This window comes from Watersipora subatra, chromosome 3, assembly GCF_963576615.1.
Source record: "Watersipora subatra chromosome 3, tzWatSuba1.1, whole genome shotgun sequence".
NCBI lineage: Eukaryota > Metazoa > Bryozoa > Gymnolaemata > Cheilostomatida > Watersiporidae > Watersipora > Watersipora subatra.
Genome location: NC_088710.1, coordinates 54,647,678 through 54,669,674, shown reverse-complemented (window position 1 = coordinate 54,669,674; position 21,997 = coordinate 54,647,678). Strand labels below are relative to the sequence as shown.

General features: G+C 36.5%; 1 protein-coding gene across 1 annotated transcript; it reads right to left on the bottom strand.

Moving 5' to 3' along the window:
- Window positions 1-133: 133 nt before the first annotated feature.
- Window positions 134-21,159, bottom strand: LOC137390749 (coiled-coil domain-containing protein 148-like). The gene is made up of 14 exons (XM_068077072.1): window positions 20,989-21,159; window positions 20,782-20,836; window positions 18,238-18,359; window positions 17,868-18,012; window positions 17,035-17,152; window positions 15,893-16,080; window positions 15,440-15,629; window positions 14,126-14,230; window positions 6,430-6,540; window positions 3,626-3,761; window positions 3,262-3,402; window positions 2,866-2,984; window positions 2,390-2,558; window positions 134-668 (listed from the first exon to the last, which is right to left on the bottom strand). Exons 1-14 carry the CDS (start codon window positions 21,157-21,159, stop codon window positions 429-431), a joined length of 2,010 nt encoding a protein of 669 aa, XP_067933173.1. The 3' UTR covers window positions 134-428.
- Between the last annotated feature and the right edge of the window lie 838 nt (window positions 21,160-21,997).

The following is a 21,997-nucleotide window of genomic DNA, read 5'->3' as shown; positions in this document are numbered from 1 at the left end:
TTGTTTTCCATTGTGGGTATGGTGGTCAACATTCGCCTGCAAAACAGGAAATGGCTCTAGAATATTTTCATAAGGTCTTGCTCATATCCTCTGAAGAAGCACCAAGCCTTCTGCTAAACATAACTGAGTCAAAGTTGCCATATATTTGACAAATATATCTTGTTTGTCTGAAAACAGCTGCTTCACGTTCGTCTGGTCAATGAGTACAAAGTTTAAACTGGATCCTGCTATTCCGTCTTTGTTGCGAAGGTGTATTTGGCAAGGTATTATAAATAAGTGTTATGTGTAACAAGAATAGCTCGAAAAATAAATTAAAATGTCATAACTAGACATCCAGGGAGAACTGTGAATCAGCATGCTATGAAGTAAAGCACTAGTAAAATAAATAGAGTGATTCAATAAATAGAAATTATGATGAAAGCTACGAATCAGTCACCTAGTTTGAGTGTATGTAGCGTGTCCTTGCGAGGAGGTTTCGCTGGTTCTGTTTGCGCCATGATTTGCCTAGCATATTTGGTTGTGTGAAGTCCCGCCTGTCTAAGCCTGTCCTCCAATTTCATTCTCGGATCTGATGATATCTGGCTAGCATTAAATGTGTGAATGTCGAATAGTGGTTGGTGCATATTCACATCTCCATCCGATTCGGGTAATCGTCTCTGGTGCCAACTCTGCAACAATCAGTAATCCGTCAGAAGTAGTGAAAAAAATTAAATAATTTTTTATAAGTAACAGGAAATGGAAGATGAGCGAAGAATAAAACCATGTTATTACTATGAACATAAAGTCTATTCAAGATAGTTAGGCAAATCAGCACATGCTATTATATTCTATTATTATTCTATGCTTAGTATATACTAGACAGTTATTGTTACCATGAACTGTGAGTGTGTGCTGTCAGCTGCTTGGTATATACTAGACAGTTATTATTACCATGAACTGTGAGTGTGTGCTGTCAGCTGCTTGGTATATACTAGACAGTTATTATTACCATGAACTGTGAGTGTGTGCTGTCAGCTGCTTGGTATATACTAGACAGTTATTATTACCATGAACTGTGAGAAATGAAATCCAAAAAGCGTTTGACATTTGCCTTTGACACTATGGCAGGCAACAGTTGGGCACTTTTTATTGCATCAACCATGATATGATCTTGGAGTGTTATTTAATCGCAACTTCATCACCGTAGCAACTACTACATTAAACTACACATATTATAACCTTAAGCACACTAAACTTATCAATATAAATGTTATAGTATTTATTTGTAATTGAAGAATGATAGCATCAGCAAGAACGATTGGGAAGATTTAAAATAATTCACTTGTGTGAAATTATTATTAGTTTGCCGATGTACTAATAATTGCAAAACTTTGTCTTATCTAGTGTTTTCATACAATCTTGTTCATCGTTGCTGGGCAGTAGTCAAGTAGCACGCACGCACAGGTTGATTACCGATCATATAGTGTGTGGGCTTGGTTACGTTTTTAGCCATCTATTGTGACTTATTGTACGACCATTGTAATTTATTCGATGTCACTATGGCAATATGAAAAAAGTTATAACTACTCATAACTGCTTGGTCAAAAGTCTTTTATCGCAATAAGCCTAAATATTATGCCAACAAATTTTGGAATGTTTTGGTTTTTGCTGACCTAAAAGTTTTGTGCCAATTTGTTGCCATACAGACTTACATGAGCCTTACATACAGACTTACATGAGCCTTACATACAGACTTACATGAGCCTTACATACAGACTTACATGAGCCTTACATACAGACTTACATGAGCCTTACATACAGACTTACAGAACTTGTCGCTATCGTGTTGTCAACAACGTAAATTCATGGTTAGCGCCACTCGAACAGATCAATAAAGACTACCTAATCTAGATTTAATTTCAAAGTCAAAAGATTTAAAAATCTGCTACTTAAAAACTGCTACATTTCCTTTGAATGAGTGGCACTAGCAGTTTTTTATGGAATACAGTAAACTAACCAATTGGCTCTACTTTGATGCAAATTATCTTTTCCTTTTGTAATTTTTTGCTTTTTATCACTGAAATATATTCATTGACGGGTCATCTATTAGTTATGAGCCATCGCGCCCACAATCTATCTAGAACCAGTCGAAGAACAAAGCAATAGTCATGCCCGATTGGATAAAAATCATAAACTTTCAAAAACGCAAAGTATGTATTTAAAAAGTGTTTAAATGTTTCAAATCTCAACGAATCAACTAGCCTTAGTGTCTTTCACAAGTCGATAAGGATCAACTAGCCTTAGTGTCTTTCACAAGTCGATAAGGATCAACTAGCCTTAGTGTCTTTCACAAGTCGGTAAGGATCAACTAGCCTTAGTGTCTTTCACAAGTCGGTAAGGATCAACTAGCCTTAGTGTCTTTCACAAGTCGATAAGGATCAGCGGCAGCCACAACTCTGACTTTCTCTCGCAGCGCTTCGAGTCTCTCCTCCTTCTCTATTTCCTGTTTCACTAGCTCTTCCTTTTTTAAGTTGAGGGCAACAGCTTTCTCCTGCTCTAACTGCTCTCTGTACCGTACACTGCACAGAATAAAACAAATCAACAAGAATCTTACATAGGAAGTAAGGTAAAGTTGCACAGCGTATATATAGAAGCATTCCTTAGGCAGCTCTATTTATTAACCGACCCACTTACTACCTATGCAAACCCGGATCTTTAACATGACATAGAGTTCAATGCACAAGAAAATGTTTAACTTCTAAGGTGTGACAGGCAGTCAGAGACTGCTCCTAATATGATCAAGACAACTTTGGAGTCTCTACAAGTTGACTCCTTGTAAACAACACCTGGATTTGTAAGTGATATGAGAGCCAAGCCCTGACTCACCGTTCAGCATCGACTATAGCCTGTTGAGCGTGTCGCTTTTGCAACTCTTCCAGTCTCGCCTGCTCCTCTTCAGCTTGCAGTCTTCTTTGTTCTCGGAGAGTTTCCTGCCGCTCTTTGATCTACAAATGCTGCAACAGGCTAAACCAGGGGACACAATACGGTATGTCCTTGAGTCGAACAAGAGCTTAGCGATTGCACTACCCTTAAAATCGCTTTCCATACGAATGATGGTCGATGCAGAATTTATGCATGAATGTAAACTTGTCCTTATAGCTAGTTCAGATCTTGAGTTTAAAATGGCTGTATATGCCGCTGTAGATCAAAAATTACAATGTTGTGATTCATCTCGAAGGAATACAGCAGCTAACTTAATTAATGAGATTTGGTGTAACTAACTTTCTCCTTAGTTTTCACGCGCCGCTGTTTGATTCTTTCCTCCTCTGCCAAGCGCTCTTCTTGCGCAATCTTCATTTCATCAGCAAGCATTTTCTGCTTTAGTAGCATTATTTCTACTCTCTCCTCCCTCCATACTCTCACCTATCAGAAGCAAACATGCTTTTTTTAGTCCTTGCAGCATGTCATGCAGTCAGCCGATCATACATTTCGCCAATCAATTTAAAAGCATTACATTCGCAGGCATATCATGTCCTCTTTCCTCAGCATCTTGCCCAACAGGAAGTTGTGAACAAAGTCTACATATAATCCAAGCTTGCACTCATTACCAAGCATGTAGAACTCATAAAAAGAACTTTCATCATACTTTTTCATACAGAATACTGCATAGCTCTTGTTGCTGTTTGGCTCTTTCAGATTGCGCCTTCTCCAACTCGTGAGCGAGCTGAGCTTCATGAAAGATGGATTTTGCTTTGATCAGCAACTCTTTTCTGTCTCGTATCCTGGAAATGCGATAAGTTTAGACTGTAACCTCACTAATCAATACCGCTAGTAGTATTATATATTTAGTTTAACTTAAAGTACCAGACTGCAACTGGCTATCAGTCCGCTAAATTTAAAGAAGCTGAAGCTACATATTTGGTAGTTAATGAAGTTGCAGCGCTATAAATCTAAAAATAAAGGTCACCTCTAGGTAATCATTTTGATGCTTTAAAATCGCAAAGTCACGCTAAATTTTGAAATCAATTATACATTTTGGCAAAACTGCTGTATTATGATTGTTGCGGTAAACATGAAGTTATTTTTAAAACTTTACCAGCTATAACACATGAATTTGAGTTTATAATTGCAAGTAACTGAATCAAAAATCTCATATAATTAAAAACAACAAATTGTGCCTGTGGTCATCGAAAGATTAACTTTTGCACAGAATCTGTACTGTACTGTGATTTGTGCTGGTACAGTGAGCAATAGTATTGATTTTCAACAACGATAATAGTAATACAGTAGTCATAATAACAGCAATGCAACATTTATCTCTCAGCATTATCCAACGAGCAGACGCAAAAAGTCTAAGCATATAATTACATGAACCAATTGAAGATATGCACATTGATTTTATTGTTAAAACGAAACAAACAAATTCTACGAGTTGATCTTTATCAATTATTTTTATTAACGTTTATTAATATTTTTTCTTGCTTCACAAATACAGCTACCCATATTTTTATTACCTTTTCTTTATCTACATTTTTCACATACAGGTCAAGTTGTTTCAAAAAACTTTGTAGGCAGCATATATTGAGTTTGATCAATATATGCTTAGATTAGAAATAGATTCGAATGTTTCCTTCATAAAAGGAGTCATACTTCTGTTAGCTACATTATATTACAACCACCGAGTACATATTGCGAAAGCTTATCATGATGGAGAAGAACGGCATAGATCAACAGATTATATACATTGGTGTAAGCATGCTATTTGATTGGCCTACCAGGTGTGACATGAGATTTTTGCAACATTTAAGAAACAACAGCTGTGACATGCGCTGATTTATGATAAAGCTACAGTATGAATTGTTTGCTTTGATTCACTTTTCATACCACCAACTGTAAATATATATATATTAACTTTGTAAAATTGAATAAATCAAATTTATTAAAAAAGTATGATTGTCCGGAGGAAATGTCTAAATCTATATATATATTTCTGAAAGTTTGTGTGTATGTCACTCCGGCTATAGCTATAGCGCATGCTGATGATTTTAGCAATGCGCCCACGCGTTACGACACCCCTGTTAAGAAGTATTTTTCGTAAGGTTCAATTACTATATCTGGGGTCAAGGCCGATTCTTCTCGCGCGGACAATTAGGTATATTACGTGTATCTCCGTGGCAAGAGCCTCGGCATTCTCTCTCCGTTCGGTCAGACGAAGACAGTACGATTTTTTTTCATTTGTGCCGATATCGAGAGGTACCAATATCGTCGTATTCAGAGTATTGATGGATAGCTTCTGGTGGAACAGCAATCTTTTTTATACACACACTTCTATGCAAGAATTGTTATTATTAATTCAACATGTTCAGGATTTTTATTTTGTTTTCTCAGTTCGTATTAATTGTATCATTACAAAATCATCTTCTATTGTAATCGTATCAAAACCAACTTAATTTAGCTATTACTTGCTAATTATTTCACATTTACATCTAAACCCTTTTATAGTTGCTTTATTTTTTTTAATTTATTTGAGCTGCACAAAACATTTTCCTCATGATATGAAGTTTAAAAGTTACAGTTGTTTGACAAAGTTTGAAAACCCTTACAGTTGTTATTATTTTCTCTTAATTTATTTCAATTACACAAAACACTTTTCTCATGATATGTATGTAGTTTGAAAGTTAGAATGGCAAATGTTGTTATATCTTAAATACAAATTAATTTTCTGTTCAAATACTTTTTTATTACCTAGGCAACGCCGGGTTGTACAGCTAGTAAGCCTATATAAAAGAAATCAAAAAGTTTGTTTGTTTTTATATTTAGATAAAATATTTTCTTACAAAACTAAAAAAAATGACAAGTCTGAAAACAATGGGATAATAAAAACTGATGCGTTTTTAATGTTTTCTGATTTTCAATAGGCAAAAATTTTGCAACAGCAACAAAGCAGAAAGAAGTTAGATTATTCAGCAACCATTTTTACATACATCTTCGGTAAGAATTCCCAGCATTTTTATCAGTATCAGTATCAGTAGCTCAGAATATTTTGCTAACGTAAATGAGGTTTTGTAAATCCATTTGGCGCAAAGCAACAAGAATATTAATATTCATGTACACCGATTTATTCAAAAATTACTCAATGGGGTATATTCTTTCGAATTAATACAAAAATGTCTGTGACAAATGTAGACTTATCTACTTTTGCACCTAATATAAGTACATAAGATGAACACGTAACACATTATGCACGCATTTAAGCGGTAATAGCAGCTGTCGAGACATCCGTAGTCTACCATTCTTGGCAGAGGTTGTTTTGTTGGCATTGCGCAACTTTGCAACAGAATGATGAGCCCTCCAAAAATGCCAACTCCGATTAAATATGACATTCTTATGCTAGGGAGTTATTCCTTGAGCAAACAGGCAAATTGTATTTTATAAAACATGGTTGCCTACCAGTCATTACAGAGTGACTTTTTTTGACGTTGATAATTTCGGAACATCAATACCCAATCTTCATGCTCCACGATTTCTGCTCTTGTTTTTAATGGAAATTGTTTCTTTAGTCTACAACCATAAGACAGACTTATAATGACCAAAGTGAACTATTCTATCTGTAAGGAGCGCTGTAAGTCACTCCACAATTGTGACTGTCAGCATGTTTGTATCTCGTGCTTCTTCCATAGGTTTCTGTTTACGGCATTGTAACTAGAATGCTGAAGTTAAGGTTGCAAATACTTGAAAATCTGTTAAAAAGGACATCATTCATCAGCAACCTAATCAAAAAACAATGAGGAACTCCTGCTACACATTTGAATATCTTACAAAACTTGACAGCCAAGTTTTCTGTGAATCAGGAGACAACCTCACAAGGCTGGTTCACACTATATCCCCATAAATCAAGGTTAATCATACAATGCTTCAGCGATCGTCTGTGATAACAATGTTCAGATTATCACATGTCCGTCCGAGTTGAAAGCGAATAGTCTACGGCATACCGTTCTCATACAATGCGGTCGGGGAAACGATAAAATAGTAGTCCCGCAGCAACTGTCATAAAAGAAAATATAAATCGAGCAATCTGCGACAGCCAATCACCATCGCCGAAGTGATACACATTGCACAGACTGTCATGCATGCTATCCGACGTAGCCACAATGCCTTGACGATATCATCGGTTTACGGTGCACATAGTTGATGAACAATCGCCAAGAAAATAGCGCCGACATACCACGATATAGTGTAAACCAGCCTTTAGAAAACACAGTCTATCAGAAATATTAGCTGTAAAGACAAACAAGATGCAAAGATTCTGCAACATTAAGGTACGGCCACACGTAACGAATTTTTCGTTAATTTTGACCGAAACCACGAAATGAACGAAAAACACAGAATTACTCGGCCGAAATTCACAGAATTGTCTGGGCTGTGCATGCACATCGAATCGTCGACGAAACGCTTTTAATTGGCTAAACAAATTATTAGCGAGCACGATTCTAGCAGCTTTTGCAATTTATATAGTCCAAAACAAAAACGCGAAACGCAAGAAAAATGCTAATGCAATACGCCATAGTAAATGCGATGCAACTGACTCGATTGTGCTATTGTTGGTTTTTTGTTGTTCGGACAGCATGGCTAAAAATTGTTTCTTTTTTAATAATATTAATTTCTTTTTAGCAGCAAAATTTCCGTTGTAAAATGAGTTGCCAACTTTAGCGCAATTAAGTCAGTTGCATCGTATTCACTATGGCAAAATGCGTTAGTATTTTTTGCGTGTCACGTTATGTCTCTTGGACTATATAAATATCAAAAGCTGCTAAAATCGTGCTCGCTAATAATTTGTTTAGCCAATTAAAAGCGTTCCGTCGATGATTCAGTGTGCATGCACAGCTCAGACAATTCTGTGAATTTCGGCCGAATAATTCTGTGTTTTTCGTTCATTTCGTGATTTCGGTCAGAATGAACGAAAAATTCGTTACGTGTGGCCGTACCTTTAAACACCAGCAGCACAAGACATGAGCAGTGAACTTGAGTGTGATGAACACACTTTCTGAGAAATAGAAGTGCCCACCTCAATGATCCACCTACGATATATTGCATCAGAACATTTCATTGACAGTCGAATAGCTAGCAAGACTCGTCGGCTCGCAGTATTGCTTTAGAACAATGATATAGCTACCATGTCAATGTAGCTGCATCCGTATAAGGAAGATCATTTTATCAGGCAGCTGACACCAGCTAATGCTTGTCATTGAGTTGTTAACCAATGAATCCTGATGATTCCGATGTCATCAGTGCTTTTGAATCACTCAAGGCTAAACCTAAAACTGTGTTCATGCCAGCTGATTTGCAAACCGAGTTTTTGTGGCCGATATCTGAACAATTTCATGAGAGCTATCAGCTGAATTTGTTTTGTTCACACCAGGCTGTGTTTGGACTGAGAGTTTGCGATTTTTGTGGTTTTATTTGCAGGATCAGATAACTTAAGCTGATATATTTTTAGTGACTCATGTTTGCCTTTTGTTGACTGTTTCCTAAATTCCTACGATGTTCCTTGTGGAAGTTTTTAGCAAGTTTACTGATTATTTTTTACAGTCCAGCTGATCACTAATAATAGATAACTATAGGGAGGACAATCTTTATCTAACATAATATGTTTCAACTATTATAGGAGCCGCATAATAATTGAAGCAGTTGTTTTAATTATCATGGCTAAATTATCATGCTAAATTAATCGAACCTGAGCAATAACTCTGTTGAAAGCACCCTTCTGTGGTGCTATCAATGAAATTATTACTTGAGAGTGAAGCTATGACAATAAAATGCACGAATGTGCAGACAACTATGGTGTTTACTTTAAATGACCATGTGTGAGTCGCAGTGAAAGTGATTTCATTGGCTACTCAAATTGAAAATCGGCCTAGAATTGGCCATTGATCAGGCACTGCCGATAACACTTCTCTCCGGACAAAATCGGTCTTGAGCTCGTTTGCTTTGTTCACACGATGAGATTTTCGGTCAGTCAGAAAATCACCCAGAAATTGGTTGGTGTCAACGCAGCTTCATAGTGACGAGCACAATTTTTAGATTTCGGAAAGTTACCAAAAATGGTAAGCTCAGCATTATGACAAATTTTTTCGTGACTGAAAAAATAATAGAAGTTTATTAGAAATAAAACGACAAGTATGCATAAAGCATCAAATACGATTAATTTGTATAGCTGTTTGCTGAACATCAGCACTCTAATACATCTGTCTGTATATTTGTACCAGGACAAAATAAATCTAAATAGTTTATGCCAGAATTAATCATCTTCAATGATCACAAACATTTACGATTTGGTTTTCCATGTTAACAAAAACAGACTGGAAAAACCATTTGAATCTTCCTTTCCACAAACAGTAATAAAATCATGTGATATTTGGGAGCGTCATAAGCCACAACTCGAAGGGCCTGATAAGCAAGCTAAACATCGGAACTTAGTGGTAAAAGCGTCAGCGATTTTCGCAATAACAACATTTTTAACTGTGAATGAGCATAGAGCGATGAGAGAGAATAGTTAGACTTGGTCTCTAGGCATGAGGAGAGCTTCAATTTAACAATGAAAACCAAAACATAACCGAAACTTTCCCTCTGATTGGCGGTCACTCACCATCGACCATTGGTCTCCTACCATATTCTTCTGTAGCGTGTATAGTCATTCACCCCTATCAGCTATGTGGAGAGACCAGTAGCTCTATTAGAATTTATAACATGCAGTTTTTGTGAGCGTGCTCCACGTCTTACTAACTTATTTTCCAAGGGACGCGGTTTCTCTGAGCAGAAGGATCTCTTTCAAGCCAAAAACAAATTTTTTTGTCAAGAAGATTTATGACTAGACCTGGGCTTTGCTAATTTTGCAATTCACCGAATCCGTGAACTTTGCTATGCGCAACCGCCACACAGATTCTCAGCAAATGATGCCAAAAGAAGTACAACTTTACAATTATACTCTCTTCCCACAAATAAGGTTCCAGCGCATCAAAATGCTCAGAATATTTGTAATTTGGGTGTTTACATTGAACGCCATACTGGATTGCTGTAATCTAGACATGTATTATTGCTGTAACGGACATAGGAACGTCTCTCATTGCAACAGATGTACTTAGGATCTGAGTCTATGCATCGGTATTGCCCAATCTTTTGTAGTTGAATACATGCCAAAAGCCAGCAATGTATGACAGCCGAGCGGACAATAAATAACAAGAGGTAATGAAGGAGCCAGTCACACGGCAGGCACAGAACAGTTGGCGGGAGACGCCTTGAGTCATATAACAGGAAATGATTGCATCGAGAAAATATTGTTTTCCAAAAGCGTCACATACTCGACCAAGGCAAGAGTAATATTTCTATCACAAAGAATGCTAGTGTGCGACTTGCATGGCTTGACCAGGATATTTTTCGTCTCAGTTCCTGTTTGAGAAGGGGACTTTTGTTTAAACTTGTTGCAACATTGACCATATGGGCTTGTACATTTGACACGGTTGTATCTCTTCAACGATACGTGCCGACAAGAAACTGATGACATAACCTTAAATAAATGTGCACGCGTATCTATACAAATACACAAGCATTCGGTAATTATTCAGCGTCGAAACCGCAAAATGTCCCCTCTTTGATCTTCTACTTATGGACAATATAAAATGATGAAGTTAAATAATTACCAAATGCTTGTGTATAAGTATAGATATGCGCACATTTATTAATGATGTCATCAGCATTCTAATGTAATTTCAAAAGACAACTAAATACACTGGGTTGTTACCACACAGTGTGAACACCACAAAAAATTGCTGTGATATACCCAAGGAGAATGTATATTTACTGCAATTGTGCCTTTTGAAAAAGTAATTTTTATCTGAGGATTTTACATGACCGTATTCAGCTACAGCGGGTAACCCAGCTATACCTGGAGGTTATACTGCTGGTATATGGCTCGTTTGGGATTGATGGAGATTAGTGCGAGCCACTGAAATCTGGAGCGCTCTGGAATGCTTCTAGGGTAAGCCAGACAAAAAAAGTAGCTCATTTTTTAATAATAATTCAATTACTGTAAAGTAATTTAATAACATTTAGAATAAAAATTATTTTTTGAAGAAAATTCTCACAAATTAATACTAAAAATATACAATTTATATAGCAAATGCCATAATAAAATGAATTATTTAAATACCAAAGGCAAATTATTTTTCTCATGTTTGACATATCCAGTGTTCTTTACTGAGTGTTTCTTGCAAGGCTGACACTAGTAAGCCTCTTTTCACCTCCAGTGTGCTTCAGTCTTTGCACCAGCAGTAAGTTACATAGGCTGAGTTCCAGTCTCACAAAACAACATACTCTAGTGCCATTAGCACACCATTTTCATTCTTAGCAGAGATTATAAGTAAAATTAAAGCTTTTTTATTAGAGTACTGTATAACTAATAGACACAGCATAACTATGGACTATATATAAATAGATGATAGTCTATATAGATATAGACTACAGCATGAGTCTGAAGAATCCTTAAGTTAATTATAGATTTCAGGCTGATGGAAAGTCAGCGGTGATTATTAGTTAGTCCAGCTTAAAATTTACACGCTCTTATCTAGTCATGTTCAACAGCAGAAGATTCTATTAGAGTTGTTCTCTCTTGGCTTGCATACAGCCATCAATATGTAAAAAGTAGTGCGACAGACTGTTTTATTTAGAAGTAAACACAGAGACGACCTGAATAGAGATTGGCAAGCTTTAGCACCTTATCTAACCATTAAAAGCTGATGATGAAGCCTACGTGTCTTTAGGATCACAGGCTAACACAAAGAATGGTCATGTTCATGGTTAGACCTTACAATTAGCCTTCACACACGCATGACATCAAAGCATCACTGAGCTTATATGGTCAGTATAATGTGAAAAACACCGATAATGTAACCCGTGTTGATGCTTGCTCATTGATTTCTCTTAGATATAATTTTACATTGCTACTGGTGCAGCGCTCATCATCAAAATACCATCTTGGATTTGTACCCCAAACAGAATGACACTAAATATTTGTAGAAACAGAATGATACTAATTTATTTAGCATTTGGGTTGACAAGTGAAAGACCTCTTAGCCCGATGCTCTCGAGTCCTAGACTATAATAATCATAGAGTAATAAGAATGACAACTATGACTAATATGAGTAAAAGTGACACTAGAGATGTTTGAGTTTGTTTATGGTATCAAATCGCTAAAGCAGAATCGGTTACATAAGCGCTTCCTTGCAGCTCATAATCGTGTCGTGCAGTAATGCTATGGGGGTGGAATGAGTCATATTAACATGAACTATACAGGGAAGTAATAGTTGAACTGGTTAATTGGTTAAAGGGCATGGGTAGGAGTGACTTGAGATCAGTGAAATAATTTCTACGTATTCTACTGTTTCGACGTCGTCCCTAATAAGCTAAAAATATTGTGGGTGCAAATTTCTAACGAAACATGGAGCCTTTTTAACCGCGTTTACACTAGCAGGTATATCTATTATATTAATGTTGAGTTTCCCTCCATTGTGTTTGCTATTTTGAAGAAATTACATAGCAATATCTATGTCAAGGAGTTTATAGCATATCTTTCCTCTGATAAATTATTTACCACCAAAAGTAATAGCAATTTATCAAAAGTTTGGACATTAGACATTAAGTTTGAAATTCAGAATTATGTGAAGCGGTATGCAACAAAATTATCCGTGGCAGCTTTCCAAATATATTCTGCGATAATTCACTAAAAAGTGAACAGATGTCAACAAGGTCCTGCTCGCCGAGGTGCAATCCACATGGCTGCCTACTTTTGTAAATGTTTGCTATGCGATAGGCGAGATTCGGTCACAATAACATATGCAATACGTATCAACCACCATTTCCTCTAAAACACAAAATAGATCATTTTTATGCTTGCTGTTTCATAACCTAAGTTTTTATAGGTTTATATAAGCCATGCCAAGCTTTGGTAGGTGATTTCTGATTTTACTACCGCTAACAGAGAAGAAATGCAAATGACTTCTTCAAAAAGCCCTCGCTAATTGAACTGTATTGGTTGTTCGGTCAGCCAACAACTAGCTGCGGAGTGAGCATGCCGACCTACTGACTCCTCACACTGCCAACTTATCACATCACCAACCCGTGATGCATAGGCAATACGTTACGAGTTTCTTAGAAGGTGGTGTGGTGCGGTGCGCAAACTTATCATATAGCTTTAGCCTGCGGATGGAGTAGCACAGATATAATGCGCATTGTGCAATAGATACAGAAATCATAGGCATTGGTCAGCCTATTGATTTCTGTATCTATTGTCACTTTCTAGCTGGGCTTTGTATAAAGAAGTGAGAGCATTTGGCTTGAGAAACCTTTTCCACAAACAGACCTAAGCCAAAATGATGAAGCAATGGCTTTTAATCTGGTTGATGTCAATTTGACTAGCAGAAAGTTTGAATTCGATTGATTTATCATTTAGGCTGCTATTGTTCAAAATTGGTAACCAAAAAAACAAACTGGCAGGTAATTGTTAGAGTGCCTTTTGTTAGCATTAGCTAGATTACTTTATGATGTGCACAAACAAGCACGGAACCTAAGGCTATCACTTCAGACAGTTACAGAAAATTTCCACAACACAATATTCTGTTCTGCATTAGAGATATGTAGAGATTACACAATGATAAGAACTCCTTCAAAATACAAAGACGACTATAACCATGATGATGAAGCCCACCTGTCCTTAGAATCACAGACTAATACAAATAATAGTCATATCGATAGTTTGAACTTACAACTTAGCTATTAGGAACTCAGTCTCAATGACAAGTCGGAGGGCCAGAAACTTCCATAGCAAATGTTTGTATAATCATATTCCAGATAGACAATAAATATGAAATCATGTGAATGTGAACATGGTGCTAATGCCTGTACACATTACACTGCCATGGTAGCATTAGTACTACCACTAAAAATCCAAATGAGTAGGAGGAAGTAGAGGATACACAACATACCATTAGACATTTATCTGTTGTGTAGTAACAGTTAAAATAACATCCTAGCCAAACTATTGGATAACAGGTGTAGATGTAAGAATCAAGGGTAAAAACTGGGGATACGAACCGATCAATATAAACAGTCCTTCTGTCCTTGAGGTCAAATGGGTGCTGGTCCAATATTGCTTGAAACTGGAAATGTTCTTCATTAGACCAGCCTCCATTCTCAAAACTGCATAAATAAATTACAGGGAGTAAAGCCAGCTGTGACCCAAACTGAAAATAAGACATGCACTTGATTGTAAAAGTTAAAGCATTCATCAAGCAAAAAACAATACACTTCTATTGTTATCAATAAGTCTATTACAGAGGCGTGAAATGAAAGGAGCTTTAGATTTGAGACAGTGATGAATCATAAACAAACCGCAGACGATATGCTTGAGTCAGACGATATGCGTGAGTCAGCTATTGCAATAAAATGTATAGGAAACACCTATGGTTATGGTGACTTTTCCTGTCAACTTTTTTTGTGTTCTGAAATCTGTTTCCTGTGCTGTAAGATTTGCTATGAGCAATGGCGGTAGCATAATTTAGCATTGCATAAAAACAAACTGGCAAATGACATTTAGATGAGTTTTTTTAGCATTGCTCAGCCTATGATTTCTGTAACCATTGCACTTTTGAGCTGGACTTTGTACAAGGAAGAGAGAGTATTTAGTATTTGGCTTGAAAAACTTTTTCCACAAACAGACCTAAGCCAAAATGATGAAGCATTGTCTTTTAATCTGGTTGATGTCAATTTGACTCGCAGAAAGTTTAGATTCGATTGATTTATCATTTAGGCTGCTATTGTTCACAATTGGTAACTAAAAAAGGAAAACTGACGCATAATTGTTTGTCATGCGACTTTTCTGATGAGTTAAGTTACATTTGTATGGTGCACCTCCAGGTATTGACATCATGGCTAAAGAGGTTTGGATTAGTCTCTGAAAACCGGGACAACTACAGAGGGTAGACGGTTGGTTATATCAATCACAGGGTTTGTTTGCAGACTTATAGTTTGTTAGCTCCATCAACTTACTAGCAAAGCTCTCCTTATACACCTTGAGCAGTAGCACATAAATTCAAACATAATTGCATTTATTCTATATAACTTTGATTTGCAAAAATGCACATTTCTAGAATTGTCTCCTCTACATAAAAGGAGAAGACGATACAATAATCAAGTTTAAGATGTTGCCCATGAGCAGTTTCATGTTCCACAAGGTCGATGACTAGGAATTTCAAATAACCAAACTTTGATGCGACTCTAACAGCAGCAGCATATTGATCAAATGAAAGATCATTTCAAGATAGTACATTTATGCTGAAATAATTGTGTATTTTATACATAAGCACCAAGAAATTGACTCAAGGTTAACAGGAGGTGAGAGCTACTCACCAAACAACCTCTGCATTAGCTTCATCCAGATTATCAATCCTCTCAGTGTACCGCTGGTCTATGAGTAAAAACTCTTGCAGAATAGATATCTTGAGACTCTCTTCAGGACAGTCAAGAGCGAGAGCTTCGTTAGGGATGCCGGTAACCGGTAAGCGAGCATCTGTGTGATTGCTTATTTCCTCTAATAGCCCTATGCATCATTAGTCATACAACTCTATGAAAATCCATTAAATTTAAAGAATTCTGTGGGTGTAATAGTATTTAACTCATCTCTATTTGTCTTTGCTCTGTTATACATGGCAGAGGGCCTAACTACTAAAGAGAAAAGTGTTTATATCTATTACGGTAACTATCCTAAAATTACTCACGAGCTATGAAGCAATCAAAGGACAACCCGAGGATCCTGCTTGTCACCACAGTTGCTGAAAATAAATGAAAAATTCGAGTGCATACCTTTAGACAGTTCCTGTTCAAAGGAGACCTGCTCATTGCGCAGCCGTTCAAGGACATCATCTTGCTGCTTTTGCACAGATATTATCGTTTCCATGATATCGTCAGGCTTTCCAAGGTTATCTCCAGCTGTTTCTGGATTAGACTGTCTTTGTGCAGCCATTTGCACTATCCAGTACTTCAGATCTTCTCTAGAAAAAGAGACATAATGAGGAGATGGTTTGTACAATACATTGGACAAACTCATATTTATGTTTCAGTATAAAAGACCAATTGTTTTATTATATTTTCATACAAAAGAAATTAAATTCTTGCATAAAATAGAATTAACTGAAGCATTTAATTATTACAAATCATGGAAAGTTGCTGCTTCAAAGAAAAATGAACAAATTCAGGTTTTTTGTGAGAAAGAATATACAACAATATATAGAAATGAACAAGAAAGGAGTAACTTATATTAGGTTTGTTGGTGTTTCAACGAATGGCTGATACATATTTCTGCTTTAATAATGCATTACCTCAACTTTCTCAAATGATTTGAAAGAGTATTGAAGCCTCCTCTATGGTATGACCTACCTCAGCTCCCATATCTATGGTATGACTTACCTCAGCTCCCATATCTATGGTATGACCTACCTCAGCTCCCATATCCATGGTATGACCTATCTCAGCTCCCATATCCATGGTATGACCTACCTCAGCTCCCATATCCATGGTATGACTTACCTCAGCTCCCATATCAATGGTATGACTTACCTCAGCTCTCATATCCATGGTATGACTTACCTCAGCTCCCATATCCATGGTATGACCTACCTCAGCTCCCATATCTATGGCATGACCTACCTTAGCTCCCATATCCATGGTATGACTTACCTCAGCTCCCATATCTATGGCATGACCAACCTCAGCTCCCGTATCTATGCCATGACCCACCTTAGCTACCATATCCATGGTATGACTTACCTCAGCTCCCATACCCATGTTATGACTTACCTCAGCTCCCATATCCAAGGTATGACCCACCTTAGCTCTCATACCCATGGTATGACTTACCTCAACTCCATATCCATGGTATGACCTACCTCAGCTCCTATATCTATGGTATGACCTACCTCAGCTCCCATATCTATGGCATGACCCACCTCAGCTCCCATATTGGGTCCACTGTGCTTTTTTTAAATTGAGTAAACTCTACTCCAAGGCGGTTTGAAAATTCCTCAATATCATCAAATAGATAGTCAACATCTTCCTTCAAAGAAGCTACAAGTCACAGCATAAAAAATGATTGGAGTGTTCAAGTGCTTGTCACTAGAAGTAGATCTGAAAAGTGATCAGTTCCAAACACATCTGAACAAACCAGGATACCAATATCAATGGCAATCTAGGATGGCGATTGGTTTATGCGAAATATTTTTATCCTTTAATAATACCTTTACAAGAATTATAATGTATACATCACTTTGTGTTACAGAAGCAAAGCATAATCTACATAGAAAGCCTTAATAGTTGATAAAACAAATAAACAAACAAATTACACAGGCATCAGAGATGATACATTCTCAGTTCTATAAAACCTCATTAATTAACAATCTAGCTACAGTTTGGAATAGAAATCCATATCATATATACTGTAAAACCTCTAGTTGAACGCCATGGCGCTCTATTTTTCAACCCTTTCCCTATAGTGGCGCTCAAATAAAGGTGGCATTCAAATAGAGGTTTTACGGTAATAAATAATTTATAATAAACTTTACTCGTAATAGTCAATCAGAGACTGATGCAAAGTCAATGTTTTCTAACTGATCAGTATTGAACAACTCAGCGAATTGACGAACATGCCTGAAAAATCAATGGACTTAACTAGTGAATTAAAAATTGTGGAAGCAATGAATAAAAGTCTGTTGATGTTAGGCAACACGTGTGTCAAGACTGCTTCAAGAACCACATGCTTGTCAAGGTCATTCCAAAAACCCACCCTGTCTGATGTGTAGATCTACCTCAACTGTGTTCTTCTTTCTCAGCGAGTTCAGATGGTTTAGCTCCTTAGCCCATACGGCTTTGTGTTGCTTTTCCATATTCTGTATTTTTGTGTTTTTAGAAGCCTGTTCGATTTGTTTTATCTACCAAATACAGCCATCACTACATTTTAGCTCTATTATTTGCCTAAACATAAGCATGTCAAGATTGCAATTTGGAATGGTACAAGATGATCATGAATAGATCAACATTTACTTGAAAAATTAATTATGCTGATGTTTCTTTAACTTTTGCCTACCATGTTAATGATTGTGGTATAATCAATATATAATAATAAAATTATATATACATAAAATTATATATAAAACCTTCATTAGAGAGTTATTCCCCTTGAATTTAAGTGCTTGAGTCTTTTGCTTGAGTTGGTCATAATCAAGTGCTTTATATTTGTTACTTTGTATTCCGTTGATAAGCCTGAGAGCAAGTTTTTCTACAAGTTGAGAAGAACTTAGTGATAATCCTATTATATTAACATAGCATTGATGAGGCAGCCATTAAATTTGAGCTATGATGGAACCTTTCAGTTACATTAATTTTCCCACATAAATGAATGAAAAGGAGTATTGTGCCAAAAATCATCAATGTCCCTGAAAAAACATAAAAATAATTGGACTCCAGCCAACAGAAAATTTGATTTTCCCACACATCAGCCAAACTATTACATGCCAGGCAAGAATAACAAGGAAGTAGTACAGGGAACTAAAAAAGGAACTTTCATTAAAGCGGAGATCAGAGAAGAGAATCACATGATGAAGTGATAAAGGTTAAACTGACGCAGGAATAATTAATTTGTTATCATCTGATGCTGACTACAGATAATAAATAGCAGCACTAGATACATACTATAATTATATTAATAAATCTCATGTTGTCATTGTGTGTGTGCTGGTCTGTGTAAATGCCATGCGTTTCAACATTGTTTGGTCGATTTCATCATAACTATACTCTGCCTTCCGCCGGGTCGCTAAAATATTTATTTTAAAACTCTATCTGGTTCCGGAGGACCAGCCTCTTTAAAAAACTCACCTGCTGACTATTTGAGTCCAAATGAAAGAAATCCTGGGCATCGACCAGCTTACTGCTAGTTTCTAATAGACTACTATACATAAGATTTATAATAAATAACTCATGGCACACTAGCAAATACTCATAAAGCTATACCTTACACCCAACTATACTGATTAGATGTAGGCTTGAAATATTAGCAGTCAAACTTCCTACATTTTACATCAACAGTAAACTGTGAATGTTGCGCCAATTAAACTACGTCCATCGAGTAGATCTGAAATCATATGATAAAATTGTAAAAACAAACTATACTAACGTTTGTCCTCACTGACACCAATAGCCTTGGATTCAGAGCTTCTGTGTGATGACACTAAGGATTTATAATCTCTAGTTCCGCTCATCTCGCAGGGTCACAAACTGTCCTACAAAAGATTAGACAAGACTTATAACATCATCTTGATTTTGCAAAAAGGTATTCATTTTGGTTACTTTCCTACACAGTATTTGTACTAAAAGCATGGTATTTCTTCTCAAAATATTCCAAACGCTCTTTACTAGTAACCCTATAATGTCTACACAATGAACAAAAAATCTATTCAAAATGGTAAAGACCGTAAAACAGAACTTAAAGATATGATAATAGTTGTTTTCCACTTCGAAATATATAATGAAAAACCTTTTGGTAAATTCTGTTTTCTCAAACATATTGCTTTTTATCGCCAATATCAAATTATAACTTTGCAACAACTAGCGAGTGCTAAGTTTACACATTTAGGTAACATCGAAAGCAAGTGCTCAAAGACATAACAAAAACATTTAATCAAGTATTATTAGTGATACTACACACACGCGCATGCACACCACACATACATCACTTCAGGTTTTGCACTTTTATTTGTATGATCATGCAAAGTATATTCTGAGTTGTGAAAACATATTTTAAGAAGGCAGTTTTTTTCAAACTTTATTGTTTAATATGCTTACACTGTTATGGTGTAGTAATTACCAGTTGGTGTTGCAGTGTCAGCATTTGAGAAGCCTACTTAAAATGGCTGGCCAGCCCTAGACTAACTATGAAGTTTACAAGAACATTCTTTAGTAGTCGTTGTCACGGACCTTTTCTTGTCCGCTCATTGTTGCACGTGTGCTGATTGTCTAGGATTATAATTGCCAGGTTGTTGCTTTTCTAACCAGTTGATTCTATGAAAATTTTTTATTAACAATATTACAACAGACACGGATGTTTGAGAAAAATGTTAGATTACATAGTCGTATTGTCCACAGAATATTTGTTTAGTTTTGCTTCTAGCAAGCTTTTTTCATGTAATTATTCTAGTCTAGTAATAGTTAATGTGTCAAGCTAACACCTGCTTTTTGCAAGGTTCTAGGACCAGCAAAAGTCATCATTCATTCTTGTTGAGATTTGTCCTGTCTAGGTCACTCTAAAACTCCTACTCGATGTAGCCCATCATTTCACATAAGCTTCAGAGTCCAATAAAACAAACACGCAGAAAGTACTATTAGTCAAACGTGAACGGTCAAAGTTAACGCTATATAGTAAAAAGTTAAATTGGTTTGTTGATCAAAACATTTTTGAAAAAACAAACGGAACGTTGTTGTATAGAAGTATTAGCAAAACCAGATAGTGTAATGGAGAAATGCCTAAACGTTGGAGACATACGCAATATTACAATGAACGTGAAACCTAATACATTAGATATCCAGCAACAAAGACAGTCAACATATACTTATCTACACGCAGCTTAAAAACCTCCTGTGGAAGTAGCCCATGAGGAAAGAAACATCAATTGACGTGTTCAGAAAACCATTAAAAGGTATCAGACCTGCACCAGACCTGTACCTGACATGTACCAGACCTGTACCTGACCTGTACCAGACCTGTACCAGACACGATCAAAACAATTGGAGTTAGACATCATTTCCAATCATTACACTTTCATGACGAACTTAAGACAAGTTTACTCAATTGCTAACCCTCTGCAACATAAAGAATAAAACTTGATCACCTAAACCCCTTCTCAAAGGCTAACAGAGACATCTATAAAAGAGAACAGCTCCAACAACTCAGCACCGATTGATCTATCTATCTCTCTCTTTCTCAAGGACCTGCTGAGGCTCTCTCGGCCTGCTGAGGTGCGTTCCTCTGCCTCTGGAGCCTCCCTCTCCCTTCCCTCTGTCTCTGGAGCCTCTACCTTTTTCATCATCAGCGAATCTTCTTCTACTTCACTATATCAACTACCGAGTCTCTATATTTAAGAACTGCCATGACTTTCATTTGTCTGTTGAAACTCGCAGCCGTATGGATCGAGCAAGCAAACATGGACGACCAGTAAAGGTGTAACCTTTATTGGCTATTATAACCTTTTGTCATTAATATTATTGCTTAGAATTTCGTTGGTTGTGTATTTTAATTGTTGGACTTATACAATGAATAAGTATCTTTTACTGATAAATATCAGTATTGTTTACAATAGCTTAACACCTTCACTTGTACCTGAACCAGTATTAATCAAACTAGTTCCCACATGACAAAGCAAAAGTACACAAACTGAAGGTAGTCAAGATAAAATGACAAAGCAAATTCAACACTGATGTTGTGTGTGAATTTGGATTAGTTATGCATAACATTATTTCTCCTCGTCCGCCCATAACAACCATACCTGCCAACTCTCACGCATTGGGCGTGAGACTCACGCAATCACCCCAAAGAAAAACTGAAAATGCGTGAGAAATGCGTGAGATTTTTGCCCCAATTTCCATAATTTTATCCATACTATCATTGATACATCAATTGCCCCAAAACCAAATCTCACGCATTGCCCCACTCTTGAGTTGGCAGGTCTGATAACAACATAATGCGTGCAAAGTGACGGCATGCGCTCAAACGATCTGCAAAACAAATACAGTGCAAAAACACTGAATCCAAGTGTATTGAACAATAGCTAAAATAATTTGGTTTTACATCATCTGTAAAAAAATAAGAAAATATTTTATCGATTACCACAATCTCTTTTAGTTTACTGAGCCATAATGGATAAT

Excerpts from the sequence above, each read along its gene's own strand:
- LOC137390749 (XM_068077072.1), bottom strand. The coding sequence starts at position 21,159 with ATGAAAAAGGTAGAGGCTCCAGAGACAGAGGGAAGGGAGAGGGAGGCT. Across the intron at positions 20,837-20,988 it reads TCTCTTTTATAGATGTCTCT|GTCTGGTACAGGTCAGGTAC; the intron begins GTTAGCCTTTGA and ends TGTCTGGTACAG. Across the intron at positions 18,360-20,781 it reads CAGGTACAGGTCTGGTGCAG|AAAAACTTGCTCTCAGGCTT; the intron begins GTCTGATACCTT and ends CTCAACTTGTAG.